At 48.3% G+C, this 14,383-nt stretch overlaps 1 protein-coding gene across 5 annotated transcripts in view; it reads left to right on the top strand.

Annotated features, from left to right (window-relative positions):
- LOC138800535 (uncharacterized) overlaps positions 1-14,383 on the top strand; it is a 127,190-nt gene that overhangs the window by 75,977 nt on the left and 36,830 nt on the right. For all 5 annotated transcript variants that reach the window (XR_011364473.1, XM_069982282.1, XM_069982281.1 and 2 more), the window contains exons 14-17: positions 988-1,092; positions 1,380-1,538; positions 10,578-10,832; positions 13,457-13,711. Coding sequence is in view for 4 of the 5 variants with exons in the window: in XM_069982282.1 (XP_069838383.1) it covers positions 988-1,092; positions 1,380-1,538; positions 10,578-10,832; positions 13,457-13,711 (774 nt within the window). In the remaining variant the exon portion in view is untranslated. The remainder of the gene's footprint in view (positions 1-987; positions 1,093-1,379; positions 1,539-10,577; positions 10,833-13,456; positions 13,712-14,383) is intronic.

The raw sequence follows: 14,383 nt of genomic DNA, 5'->3' as shown, positions 1-14,383 counted from the left end.
GATAAAATTAAACCTTAGCTTCTTTTTTCATTTTTTTCATTTTTTTCAGCCCAAACAAGGGCAGATGGAAAAAGATTTTTCTCCGTGGAGGGGAAAGTGTTTTCTCTGCTGGAGAGCAGAGCTCTGTTTTATTCTAGATTCCTGAAAACTTGTTGTGAACTGGAGTTTGGGGTCGGTCCTGCCCCTTTTAAAGCTTTCATCCTTGGCGGCTGTTTCCTGTCTTTTGGGAAGGGGAAGGACGCTCTCCAGGGGTGCTGTCATGGGCTCACAGAAAAACAATTACCGGTGAGTAATTTACGTTTTCTTAAAATCGCCTGGACTATTGATTTCTGCAAAAAAAATAAAATAAAATACGACAGTGACTCTTTAAGATAGGTTTGTGTTTATACAAATAACCTTGTATCCTGGTTGTAGTGATTTGTTCTCTCAAGACTGACACAGTGCTTTCTGCTGACCACTGTGTCAGACTGGAGAGAATACACCATTTCCTGCAGGACATACAGCAGCTGATAAGTACTGGAACACTGGAGATTTTTAAATAAAGTAAATTACAAATCTATATAACTTTCTGACACCAGTTGCTGTGAAAACAAAAACATTTTTTTCACTGGAGTACCCCTTTAAGTGTCCTACTTATCAGACTCCCACCGATCAGCTTTTTATCCTCTAACAATGCTCTGAAACTGGAATGATGCCCACAAAGTGCAGTCCTCATAAGACCTATTTAACCAGGTATGTCCCCTGCGCAAGAATATCTGTCACCTGGAGGAGCAGATTATAAGTCACAGGTGGCAGAAGTTATAGGTTAGATTAAGATGAAGGCAAGGCTGGAGCAGGGCAGATAGGGGCGGAAGCTTTGGTTGTAAGACTGTGGCCTATACAGAAACAATGGCTCCAGGGATCAGACAGACTAATCATGCTGGATTATAATGTGACTTCTAATCATCAGTATTGTTCTGTTTCTATTGTTCTTTCTCTTGTACAAAGCTCCTGGGACGGGTGTAGCAGAGGAAAAGAAGAACGCTGGAGCCGGGGAAAGTCCTGGGATCTCAGCGAGCCAACAGTCCGGTGACCACACGAAACCAAAAAAAGGTAGAAAATTGGTGAACATCATTGAGCATTGGGTGGTATAGAACAGTATGGGGTGATATTGGACAGTATGGGGTGATATCGGACAGTATGAGGTGATATTGGACAGGACTAATAGGTTTTAGGGAACAGTCAAGTTGTGGAAATTCAATTTCATTATTAATCCTAAAAACCCCCCACAAAAACTATATATCAGATTGCTTGTCCTCTGGACAATGACATCCACTCTTGTGCTGATAGCAATGTTATTCATACGACACATGAACCAGGTTACACTCATGTTTCTACAGACACTAAAACGACAGCGGAGTCAACTATAACAGCACAAACATCTGGTGTAACTGGGGGCAGCAAACACAAATCAGAGAAGCAGGAAGAGGAGGATGTAAAAGCAGAGAAGCAGGAAGAGGATGTAAAAGCAGAAAAATCAAGGACGCAACTAAAAAGCGGTAAATGACCTGTCAGCTCTGTGAGGGGGGGGGGGGGGCTTTGTTGTTCAAAAGACACTCACAGATTTTTGTTTCTTGCCCATATTATGCACAATCACATCACTATTCCTGCAGTGTCATCTGTTCAGTCCCTGCTCTGCTACGTTCATACATTTTATTACTGTATCTGGAGCAAGTGACCACTGATCAGCTATGCTGATGCTATGTTATGTTATGCTATGTTATGAATTACGTACATTGACCTCCCCATGTCACTCCCTCGATCATGGAACTGGAGCCTCAATGAGATGCTGCTCCAAGACCCCATCGTTTAGATTGCTATCCCTACAGATATAAACTGATATTTCACAAAAAATCGTTTTGGCAGACGTCTCTCCTCACACAGTGTGGGCCGTGCATAAATGTGTTATACGAGGACGCAGGAAATGACAGCCCTCCTTTCCACTATTGTATCACTGGAAACCTCGCATAAACAATCTCTTTCTCACTCCACTCATTCTGAGCTCTTTTTAGCCCTCAAATGCTTACAAGACAAACTGGACTTTATAACCAAGAGTCTACTTGCTGAGAGGAGATGTCACTTCTTTGAATTTGGAAATAAGTGCAGCATTATCCTTCCTCGCACCCTTCAAGAACTAAGAGCATAAACACGCTGGTCTAATGTTGGTTTTCCTGGCGTTCTGGTGCCACGATGTGATGAAGTGTAGAATCTGGTTAGAGGACATCAGAGGCACAGGACATCACGTCAGCCCTGATATTTTTCTCCATGGGGCAGAAGTATATAAAGATATTTGTGAAAAGAGAAGGGACCAACAGGCTTGCCTTGAATTGAGACGCTGGGCCATCTGGAGGAACAGCACATTCTTGGGATTCGTAAAGATGTTGACAGGATGTCTACCTCCACTAATAGATGATGCCGCTCTTCAAGTGCCAGATTAATAGCTAAGAGGTCACGATCTTCACTGGAGAAAATGTAATGTAATTTATCTCTGCTGGAGAAAATGTCTTTGGAAGGAAGCCACATGTTCTGGTCTTGCCTCTAGAATCCTTTTGAGTAAGAACTGCTCCAGCAGCAAATGAAGAAGCATCCACCTCCAAGGAGAAGGGCTTCGAAGGATGCAGGCAAGACAGAATGGGAGCTGACGCAAAGGCTGACTTAAGGCATAGGAGGGCCTCTTCTGTCTCTGGAGACCAAGACTTAGAATTACCATTCTTCCAGGTGAGCACAACAGTAGGTGCTACCGCCGTGGAATAGTGAGGAATAAAGTGAAGATAATAGCTGACAAACCCTAAAAAGCCAGTGATGGACTGCCCGGAGGCAGATAGGACGAGCCCATTGAAGAACAGCAGAGAGCCTGGCTGGATCTAATAGTAGACCCTTCAGAGACAATATAGTTAAGGAAAGGAAGACTGGACTGATGGAACAGGCATTTCTCCAGTTTGGCGTAGAGGTGATTCTCCATAAGATGTTTTATGACCAAACCGACATGGAACATATGAGTCCAAGTTGGAAGAGAAGATGAGAATGCCATTCAGATATACGACCACACAGGAGTACAGAAGATCAAAAAATATTTAGTTTATAAAGTCTTGGAAGACTGAATTCCAATCCAGTGTAGAAGCAAGATGTAGTTTCAGGAGGCCCAGGAAAATGGCCAAAGAGGAACGAGGAAGCACAAAGTAACATAATCTCTTCCTTATGCAGAGTGCCCACTTGAAAGCTCACCGTCTCTGTATGAATGTTCTGACTTAGGGGTTCTCCCATAACAGATGGAATTCTCAATGATTTTGCAAGTTAGATCACTGGGAGTTGCCATCTTTGAACTAAGAAGGCATTAACAAAATTGCCTGCAGAACCTGAATCCAGGTAAGTGGTGGTCTGATAGAATCTGAGATCTGGACCGGCAAGGACAGTCATGGATGCATTCACACCTAGGAAGGCTCCTCCTACATTGCCTCTGTTGCCGGACGCTGAGGACGTTGTGGGCAGTTTAAGCAAAAATTATCGGGACTGGTTCCAAGTTTTGTTCCCGACTGAGTTCTCTCCTCTTGCGCCAGACAGACTCTGTCCACCTGCATAGGCTCCTCAGTAGGAGGTAGAGGTAGGGGAACAAGTGTCCTCTGAAACCCTGGAGCCAACCAAAAAATGCATCGAGGATGAACCAATTTGAACTCCAAGCAGACCTCCTCTTCTCTCTTTTAGAGAGCTGAACCATGATCTGTGTAGGCAGGTGGATCAGTTCATCCAAAGGGAAAGGAAGATCTCTACAGGAGAGCATGTCCTCCATGTGACTGGCAAGTCCCTTCTTGAAAGTATCAGAAAGTGCAGCATTGTTCCAGTCGAGCTCCGCAGCCAAAGTACGGTATTGTACTGCATTGTACAGGCATTTTGTCAGTGCTGCCAGATAATGTATTCCAGCTTATTGGAAGTCTCCCACTATATCACATTGACTCCACCAGATGAGATTAGGAGAATGGAGGAACTAACCTCTTCTCTATCTAACCAATTTGATGCCTTTTTAATCTGTAGACATCTTGGTTCATTCTTCAAAACTCTGACTATGCTCAACTGATTGCTGAAGGTTGACTTTCTCCTTCTCTTGTGTCCATGTCTGAGTTCCTCCTTGTTACTTGACCCGGGTATTGCAGATTACGGGGCTAGGGAATAATAACTTAACCAACCTTCCTTTTCCCCCCATATCCACTCCCTGTAATAAAACACCAGACACTATGTAACATTGGAATAATGGCCACAGCAGCCTCTTTATTATTAAATAACAGGGTTATCAAATATATACCAACTCTAATAAACATATTACATATATAAAATCTATAACCAACACATTATCATAACAATAATAACCCGTATCCAGAGGAGGTCATGGATGTCCCATCCATAGCAGTACAGCTAAACATAATGATCCCCAGTCGCTACGCACCGGCTCAGGGCTGACAAATCTGTCACGTACTGCCAATCAACACATCACCCTACCTAAGTGGTAACCACATTCCGTACCCCAAATAGTTGCCAGATACACACGGGGGTTCCCCATTCCTCCACATGGCCTCCCGATAACCACCACAGTCAGAGCCATCGAGGACCCCCCCCCCCTCCGCCACCACGAGCAGGGACGACACCTTGTGCCTGACGCCACACGAATCTAGCCACCACCTCCGACCAAACTACGACAACCCCAGGAAACATAGACCACAATCTCAATATGTCAAATTGAATGTCCCGGATTAACTCCTGGGACGCCCGCACCCCGATGTCATTGCCCCCGATGTGCAAAACCAAGACGTCTGGAGCCCTGTCCAGCCTGGTGTAAAAATTAAATTCTGGTAAAGCCCCACCCCACAACAAACCCCCAACACCGATCCACCGGACATGGACCTCACTCCTCGGAAAGCCAAGTTGTCTGCCATCCGGTCTCACATCCGCTCTCACTGCCCCCCGGCGAACATACGAGTGTCCCAGAATCCACGTCAGGCAACCACCATCTAAAAGGAAAGAAAACAAAAGAAAAAGAACACAGGCAAAACAGACCAAACATCCCCCTTCACATCAAATCCATCCACACATAAGACCGGAACCTAGCAGATTCCCACCGCCCAATCTTACGGACCACACTATCAGACAAACCACATCTAACGTCCTCAGTAGCTGCGCCATCCCCGAAAGGAGTAGGAAGCAAACTCCTTTGCCGGCAAACCCAAACATCCAAGCCCTTTGCGGAAAACCGCCACAAACTGGAAACAAGAGAGGGCCCTCCCATCACAATGTAACAGAAGGGGTCCCTCCCCGACTCCAGAGCGGACCCTCAAATAGTCCAACACACATTTCACCGGACACGCAGCGCAACCGCCTATCGCATAGAGCTTTATGTGCTTGCCCCTCCCTGCCTGATCGGTCTTCGACCTACGAAGCCAACAGGACACACTCCCCTCCCCCACCACTACGTCCCTTACCTGCAACCCATCTCCTGACAAACAGGAATGACTAACCAACTCACTTATTCTAAAGGCCCCCAAAAAAGCCAATGAAAAAGCAGCCATGAACACACATTCGTAACCATTCATGCATAAATTTCCCAACACCCCAACCAAATCCACAAGAATACCAAAGGACACCGTCCGCCTTGTATCCCTCGCAACCCTCGACTTCCTGTACCCCGCCAATGCCTGGCGGACCAAAAAATCTTTAGTCACATCCCGAACTCCAATCATTCTAAACCAAAAGGACAGGCCGGAGAGCTTCTTGGCAATGCCGGCCGCTGAAACTCCCGCTCCAAACGCATCCCAACAAACATCAGCAACAGAGGGACCAACTCACCACTCACACCATCTGACCCCACACTCCCACAAAACTCCTGCCACTCACGCCACGCCTCCTCACGACCCCGCCACGTAGGCCGACTGACCGCACTCTCCATCAGACCGAACGCAGTCCACAAACCAGACTCCATAGATGATCTGGGCAGGAGCACCCATGCTGTTCCGCCTCTGGGGCCAGTTCCCGAAAACGGTCCCACTGGAAACGAGAAAGCGAATGGAGTTCCTGCTCCCAGGGAGGTGACACGCAGACAACCACGCATTCAGTTCCAACCCGCTCAAGACAAGCTGGCCCAATAGATTCACCACTGGCGGCGAGGACATCGGCAAGCTATTGCTGGCTTGTACTACAGGCAGATTATCGTGACGTGAACTTGTGGGCGCCAAACCTCCACAGCTGCCACTATGGGAAACTGCTCCAACAAAGCGAGGTTGCGCGCCAAACCATTCTCACGCCACTCCTTATGCCAGACGTCCGCAAACCACTCACCCCCAAAGTATGCACCAAAACCAATCGATCCAGACGCATTTGTAAACAATTGCATGTCCACACTCTCAACCCAGTCGTCCAACCAAACCGAGCGCCCATTGTATTGTGCCAAAAACATCCCACACGTGCAAGTCGTCTCTATGGTTTGCTGTGAGCCTGATGAAGTGAAGAGGGGAACGAATTCCCGCAGTGGCCGTCGCCAAGCACCGGCAAAAGATCCTCCACATGGGCATAATGCGCAAAATTAAGCTTGCCTTAAAGGGATTGGAGCTGGCGCAATCGCACTTTCCGCAAACCCAAGAACTCCCCCACCAACGCACGCAGATTGCGCAACTTAACCGGTGGCAGTCGACATCCCATTGACACCGAATCAATCTCAATACCCAAGAAACAGATGACAGTAGTGAGTCCTTCCGTCTTGTCCGGGGCCAATGGAATGCCGAACCTGCGCGCCACCTGCTCAACTGTATGTAACAGGACAGAACAAATAGGAGACAAAAAATCGTCGAGGTAATGCAAAACCGACTGCAATCCCGATTCCCTGCGCACAACCCACTCCACAAAAGTGCTGAAAGACTCAAAGTAGAAACAGGAAATGGAACACCCCATAGGCAAGCAGCAATCCACATAGTTCTGTCCTTCCCACATACAACCCAACAAATGGAAGCTATCAGGATGCACCGGTAGTAGCCTCAATGCAGCCTCAATGTCTGTTTTAGCCATGAGCGCTCCCGGCCCACACCGCCGCACCCAATCCACCGCCCGGTCAAGTGAGACATAGGACACCGAACACTCTTCCAGATCTATTCCATCATTTACCGATACACCTTCCGGGTACGACAAATGATGGATTAGATTAAATTTGTTGGGTTCCTTTTTTTGGCACCAAACCTAAAGGAGAGACCCGCAGGTGAGGCCACGGTGGGTCTGCAAACTGACCCGCCATGCGCCCCAGAGTCACCTCCAAATTTGGCGGATTTCAAATTTGGCGGGCGAAAAATCGGAGCATCTGGAGCAAAAGGAATTTTAAAACCAAACATAAACCCATCCCTGAACAATTGCGCTGCCCTCTGGTCAGGGTACTCATTTAGCAGTGGAAGCATCACCTCTATTCTCACCGGCGTCCGTCCCCTTCTGGCCAGCATCGGCAGGACAACCCTTGGAGTTCCGGAAGCATCTAGACTGAGGGTGGTTCCCCCACGCAGGGTCCACATTCGTGTTTGAACCTGCAGCTGGACCCATACCGGTAGTTACCTTCGTTGTATTGCCAGCAGCAACCACCAGCTGACCCAGTCGAACCCCCGGCCCCTGCCTGAAACTACTGGGATGGCGCATGAGTCGCCACCATCAGCCGCATCCTCAGCGCTATATCTTTATGATCCCAGCGCAGCGCTGGCCTTACCGCTTTACGCTGACGGAACTGCTCGTCATACCTCAGCCAAGCAGTTCCGCCATAAACACGATAAGCCTCCCCGATCGCATCCATATAGCCGAATAAAGCAGAACAATTCTGAGGAGCCTTCTCCCCAATCACACTCGCCAAAATGGCGAAGGCCTGAAGCCAGTTTGTAAATGTCCGAGGTATCAGCCGATACCGCCACTTTTCCTCTTCCTCCTTCTTACTCTCGTCTGCTTTACCCTTCTCTATGTTGAATTTCTCCAGAGGAAGCAACATATTCATCCTTCCAAATCCTCTCCCGCACTTCCTGTTTCAAATGTGCCCCTAACAGGCCATCGAAACACACATACACCTCCCCACGCACCGAGTCATCCAAGCGGACGGAGGCATCACTGGATGCAAGCCCCGCAGCAGACACCGCTTGAACAACTGGGGATGCCGGCGCAACTGGTATTCCGGGCGCCACAACCCCTGCACCGCCACCCACCCATGCCGCCGCAGTCACTTGCACTTGCGAGCTCGCGCCTTGCACCACAAAATCCTGCATGCTTACTAAAAACTGCACCACCGCCTCCCCAATCCCTGCAAACTGGCCCCTGACCCCTGACCCCTCAAACCCACATTCATACCTCCAGACACACCTGAAGACGCAGGAGACAAAACAGTGGACAGCACAGACATGGAAAGAGACTCACCAGGCTGACTCTTGGCGGACGCTGGAACAGCCGTTACCAGGGATCGCACACCCGCTGTCGCTGCACCACGAACTTCTCCCTCCTCTAGGCCGTCAGATCCTTCTGCAGATGATGGCCCGGCTCCCGGATCCTCCTCAGCAGCATCCAGTGTGGGCGGGGCCCCCTGAACCCGCTGTCCAGATGAGCCGCCGGCGACAGGAGTGATGGCCGCAATGGGTGAGCTGCTGGGGACCCCCTGTGACATGGAGGGGGAAGCCTGCCCCCCCCCCCCCGGCCGCATCAAGTCCCACATCAGAGGCCGGAACGGAGGGAGCCACGGGACCCCCCCCCCCCCTCACCGCCCGGAATCCCGCCGCGCTGCAGGATTCCTCCCAGCCCGCCTCCTGCGCAGGGATGATCTGGGCCTGTCAGGAGTGACTGGAGGGTCCTCTGGAGGGCTCCCTACGTGGCGGGAGCGGCTGGGGACTTCAGGGCTGAGCCGCGCCAGAGGCGTGCGGACGGGCGGACCCCTGGGGGCTGCAGTCTTCCCTCCGCTTCCCCAATCACCTGGGCAAACTGTGCTTGCAGCCAGGCGGCCCCATGCTGAGCCGCGGCACCCAGCAGGGACACCATGAAAGCCGACACATCTACAGCAGGCTTAGAATCCATGCTCCGCCTCAGATCCTGTCACGGTGAAGAATGAGTTGAGTCTTCCCCTTCCTCAGTAACTTCTCCTAGTTAGCCCCCTCCCCCACGCTACTCTAACCTCACCCATTGGCTCTCCCCCTAGCAACCCATTAAGCCACCATCCCCTGAACTCCCCATAACCTCATCTCCTACCCCCTTGTAAAAGTTAACCCCTTACTGCCCACCAAGTCATGTACGGGCTGCCACTAGGCTGCGCCTGTTTTTGCCCTCCCTCTTCTCTTTTTTTCCCTGTCCCTTTTAACTCTGTTTTTTCTCTCCTCCTTTAACCTTACCTAGTTTATCAGAATACTTATTGTATAAATATTTTTATATTTTAAAGAATTTTTTGACATTTTTTCAAATTTTTCCTTTATCTATTTTATAAAATTATCCAGAAAACTTGTAGTTCTCATTCTCACCACTGTGGCTGAGACTTCCTAATGTGTCTGTAGTGATAAGAGAAGGCTGTTGTGAAGCGATCTGTACAGCATTGCAGCGTCATGTGACACCAGTAGAAGTCTGTTTATTGTCGTCTGTGTCCATGAGTCTTGCTGTAAAGAATGTCACTAATTGCTGTTAAAAAAACACTTCCCTTTATAGAAAATAGGTTCTTACTGTGAGCTAGGTAAGCTAATATCCTCCTTTCTGGTTACTTACTAGGACCAGTTCAAATAGTATTTCAGTTTATGGTTCCTTTGTTATGTCATGCTTTTTCTTTATCAAGCCGATCTGCGTTTAAAGACGGGCCTTTTGGTTTCAATTAATACAACATTAATACTAAGGGTGATCAATATGGTATATGGGCTGTCTAATATCACATGCCAAGTCTTTCTTCTAGACCCTTGTCTTGTTCATGTTTTGCTGTGGTGCTTTATTAGTGGGATTCATTCCCTTGTCTGTTTTACTTTTGTTATATATTAAAAAAATCTATAAGTACAGAATTTAAAGAAGAAAAAAAAATTATATATATATTACCATTAGTTATATACAGAGTAATAAAGAGGTATTCCCATCTCATGTGGTTCTCCCCATCCATAGGATAGAACAAGCTGATCAGTGGGGGTCCGACCAGTGGAGCCATTTATTCCAAGGACAAATTAGTCCCCATTCTCTGGACCTTTAAGGACCTTCTGGATTAATACATTCACATTGAACTTTTTGATACTAGGTACAGGACATTTATGTACTGCTTTTTGTATTTTTTTGTTTCTTTTACGGGGGTGGAACTTTTGTTTGCTTTCCATTCCCATTGTATTTTTATACAAAACTGCATAAAACTCAATGAAAAATACTTTGACTAAAAAAAAGGGTCCTATCGGTCAGAGCCCACTATCCTAAGGACGAGGATAATAATTTGCTCTGGGAATAAGACACTTGAGATGACGCTCAGAAAGTTTCTGTGACATGAGGGAAGCAGATGGGAGGACGTCTGAGTGATAATATTATTCTTATTACAGATCAGGAACATTTTGTGAATAAACATCAGGATAAACTGATACAGCGAGTGGTCAATGTGGCCCCGATCCTGGATGATCTGTATCTGGGAAAGCTTTTGACACAGGAGGAATATAACATAGTGCGCCACATCTATACCTCCCAAGACCAGATGCGACAGCTCTACTGGTATATGGGATCCTGGAGAGATGAAGACAAGGAGCGGTTCCTGGAATCTGTGAGAAGACATAACCCTGATCTCATCGGGAGGCTGGAAGGTAAAGTCTAATGGACACTGCCTAGCGGAGTAATAGCTCTTAGGATCAGTGTCCTGTCGCTGTACTTAGAAAGGGTTGTGTCAGACTGTATCAGTATAATATGGGTCCTCGGTGTGTGTATATGTGTAGTTGAGTTGTGTGATGGTTTTACCCACTGTCCCTGTCTCCTCAGTGACCTCATAGGCTTCTTCCTGCTCTCCTCTGCTGTCAGACAGAGGAGGAGGAGGAGCCGGAGAGCACCTGGCTGTGAGGAAGAAGAGGGTGGATCTGAAGGAGGTGCACATTATTCGCAATACACATACAGCTCTGCACCACACACATACATACACCTCTTCACAATACACATACAGCTCTGCACCGTACCATCACCGCTCTGGGACCCAAGATGGCCTCTGGGATCTTCTCAGCTGACATCACAACCTGGCTGATTGACAGCCCGCTCAGCCAGTCAGTGACTGGGGTGGGACCGTGCTCCATTCACTGACTGGCTGAGCGGGCCTTCCATCAGCCGGGTTGGCATTTTCCCCCGAATCGTGACGTCATCACAACTCGGGAGAAAACACCTTCCAGCGTGGGGTCCCAAAGTCTGTCAGGCGGCGCATCATAGGGAAAGGTAAGAAATCAATGATGGTCATTTTCTACCCTGTCCCTGCCGTCTGACAAAACTTTTTTATGGAGACGTGGTTTGGTGGTGACTTGGAGACATGGTTTGTTATGGAGACATGGTTTGGTGGTACTATCCAGTCTCAGTAGGGGTGTCATCATGGCACAGTATCTTGGTGTTATATAGACATGGTAAGGTGGTATTATACCGTGTAGCATATAGGTAGTGTAGGTATTAATACAGTGTAGCATAATGCAGAGAGAGGACTGAGAATATTCACCAGGGATATCAGTATAGGACATACCTCCCAACCATTCCCGGATCTGCATGGGACAGTCATGATGTTGGGCAGATGCCCCGCCTTCCCTAGATGGCCCCTATGTATCCCGCCTAATCAGCAGCTGAGGGACACTGCTGGATTACCACTAGGGAAGGAAAAAAAAACAACTCTCCTGTTAACCGCTCCCCAGCAGCTCCTCTCCCGGCTGCGTTCTCCTCTTGTCATCTTCAGTTGCAGGCAGCATGGTGCAGAGATACTGCCTGGCCCATATGTGCCCTGCAGCCTCTACCCTTACCTGTATGTGTGAGATGCACACGCTGAAAGATTGAGGCTGCAGGGCAGATGAAGAAAAGAAAGTGAGGGACTCGAATAACAGAAGACGCTCCCTGTGAGTCACTGGCTGTAGCTGCACAGTAATCACTGGTCTTTGTATAGTGGATGTTATGTAGTAAGGGTATGGGGGTGAAGGTGTGGTGATAATATTTATTTCTTAAATAATGATAATGGGTGATGTGGCCTGAGGGGCGTGGCTACCTGAGTGTGGCTATAGTGGGCGTGGTGCATTGCCACAAATGTCCTTTTGCCTCCTAGCAAAAGTTGTGAGGTATGGTAGAGGGTGGGCAGAAATAGTGGATGCAAGGGGTCCTGGTGTGTGAGGTATCAGACAGGACGTGGTGTCACACTTCCCCAGCCTCCTATATACAAGGCCAGTAAGGTGATCATATCCATAACTAGGAAGCTGTGGCTATTGCAGTGGCCCAGAACAGGCTATCTGTTCACTAGTTTGTATCTACCTCTTTATTATAGCTAGTCTTGTTCTGGGAAGGCCGTGGTCCACTGCAACTGTGTGTTGTGTAAGCCCCTGCAGTATTCAGGTTTTCTTATTACACCCATGTCTCATGTATATTTCACTGTGTATGCCTAATAGTGATAATGCAAAGGCTGGTGATCACGTGACCCTGCCCTGTTGCCATGGTACCCCCAATAGCCGTCAAGCTTTGGCTGGGGGATACCATGTGACTTCCTGCTGTACCTCAGTCTATTCCCTACCACAGAGGGGATAGGTTGTGTGTCTGACCTCTCCCTCTGCTAAGAGAGAGACCTGTGTGTGCTCCGCTGCCCCAGTCCACTGGCTGTGTGCCTGCCTCAAGGGTGAAGATTCTCATCTGGGTGTCGTTTCCAATTATCTCCTTCATCATCTCAAGTCATCTACCGCAAGTACTCATTTCAAGTCTATCTCACCCAGCATTCTACTACCCTTATCATCCGGCACGCTCACCTACAGCCTATTGCAGCATCACCCTTACTCTGCTTATCCAGGTTTACTGTATTCCCGGTTGCACCCGGAGAGACTGTTGCTATTGGTTACCACCGTTACAATAAAAAGATCATCACCGTTGTTACTGAACCCTGGCATTGGTGTATTAATCGGTACCCCGACTAATCGCATGCCCAGCCTCTGCATGGTCAGGAGCCCGGTTCTCAGCTGTGTTGCCCTCGTGCCAAAACCGTGATAATCCTCTGCTCAGCAGCTGCCCCGGTTCCTGCCAGTAACTACATCTATCAGCGGAGTGGCCCCTAGGGGCATGGGCATGGCACTATTATTTACTATTATTTGTATTCTGTGGACGGGGGTGACAACTAGTAATGGGTATAAGACACTTGAGATGGCGTTCAAAAAGATCACATGAGGGAAGCAGGTGGGAGGACGTCTGAGAGCTGATATTTCTCTCATTACAGGTCCGGAGCATTTTGTGGATAAACATCAGGAAGAACTGATACAGCGAGTGGATAATGTGGACCCGATCCTGGATGATCTGTATCAGAGACATCTGCTCGTATATGAACAGTATAACATAGTGCACAGCATCATTACCTCTCACGGACAGATGCGACAGCTCTTCTGGTATATGGGATCCTGGAGAGATGAAGACAAGGAGCGGCTCCTGGAGTCTCTGAGAAGACATAACCCTGAGCTCATCGGGAGGCTGGAAGGTAAAGTCTAATGGACACTGTCTGGCGGAGTGTTAGCTCTTAGGATCAGTGTCCTGTCGCTGTACTGAGAAAGGGTTGTGTCACACTGTATCAGTATAAGGGCTTGTAGACACCATTTACAACCAGGTGTATCTTGTAATGATGATTTTCCACATATGACTCTTCCACATTTGTCAAAAACTTGTCACCTACTGACTCCACATAAGTAGGGATGAGTTGACCTGGACTATAAAGTCCTCCAAGGCATACCAGGTGGTGTTGGTGGCCGTTGTGGAGTGCTTATAAAGATGTCTCGCATTGTGGCCATGCTAACCCTCCTTTCCAAGGTGGCGCCAGCTGCATTTGCGACTTCCTGTTAATTCGCCCTACACTGAGCCCTCGCTGTCAGATGGGAACTCCACCAGTATTGTGTCTGTGGGCATGTATAAGCACATCTTCTGATCACACTCCACTGACGGAAATACGGAAGGAATGTTTTTCTTGTAGCAGCGATCCAGCAGGGTGGTCACCCAGTAATCCGAACTGGTCAGAATGTGGGCAACTCGGCAGTCCCAGGACAAGCTGTCCTCAGTGGGAGGTGTCTCCTGTAGGTACTCTGCATCTTTCATGCCATGCTCTAGTGCCTCCTGTGAGCTTTGTTTTGGTGCCACTGTGCTGTGAAGACAAATCCTC

This window comes from Dendropsophus ebraccatus, chromosome 9 (assembly GCF_027789765.1).
Source record: "Dendropsophus ebraccatus isolate aDenEbr1 chromosome 9, aDenEbr1.pat, whole genome shotgun sequence".
Classification (NCBI taxonomy): domain Eukaryota; kingdom Metazoa; phylum Chordata; class Amphibia; order Anura; family Hylidae; genus Dendropsophus; species Dendropsophus ebraccatus.
The sequence above is the reverse complement of the archived record's forward strand: the minus strand, read 5'-3'. Positions and strand labels throughout refer to the sequence as shown.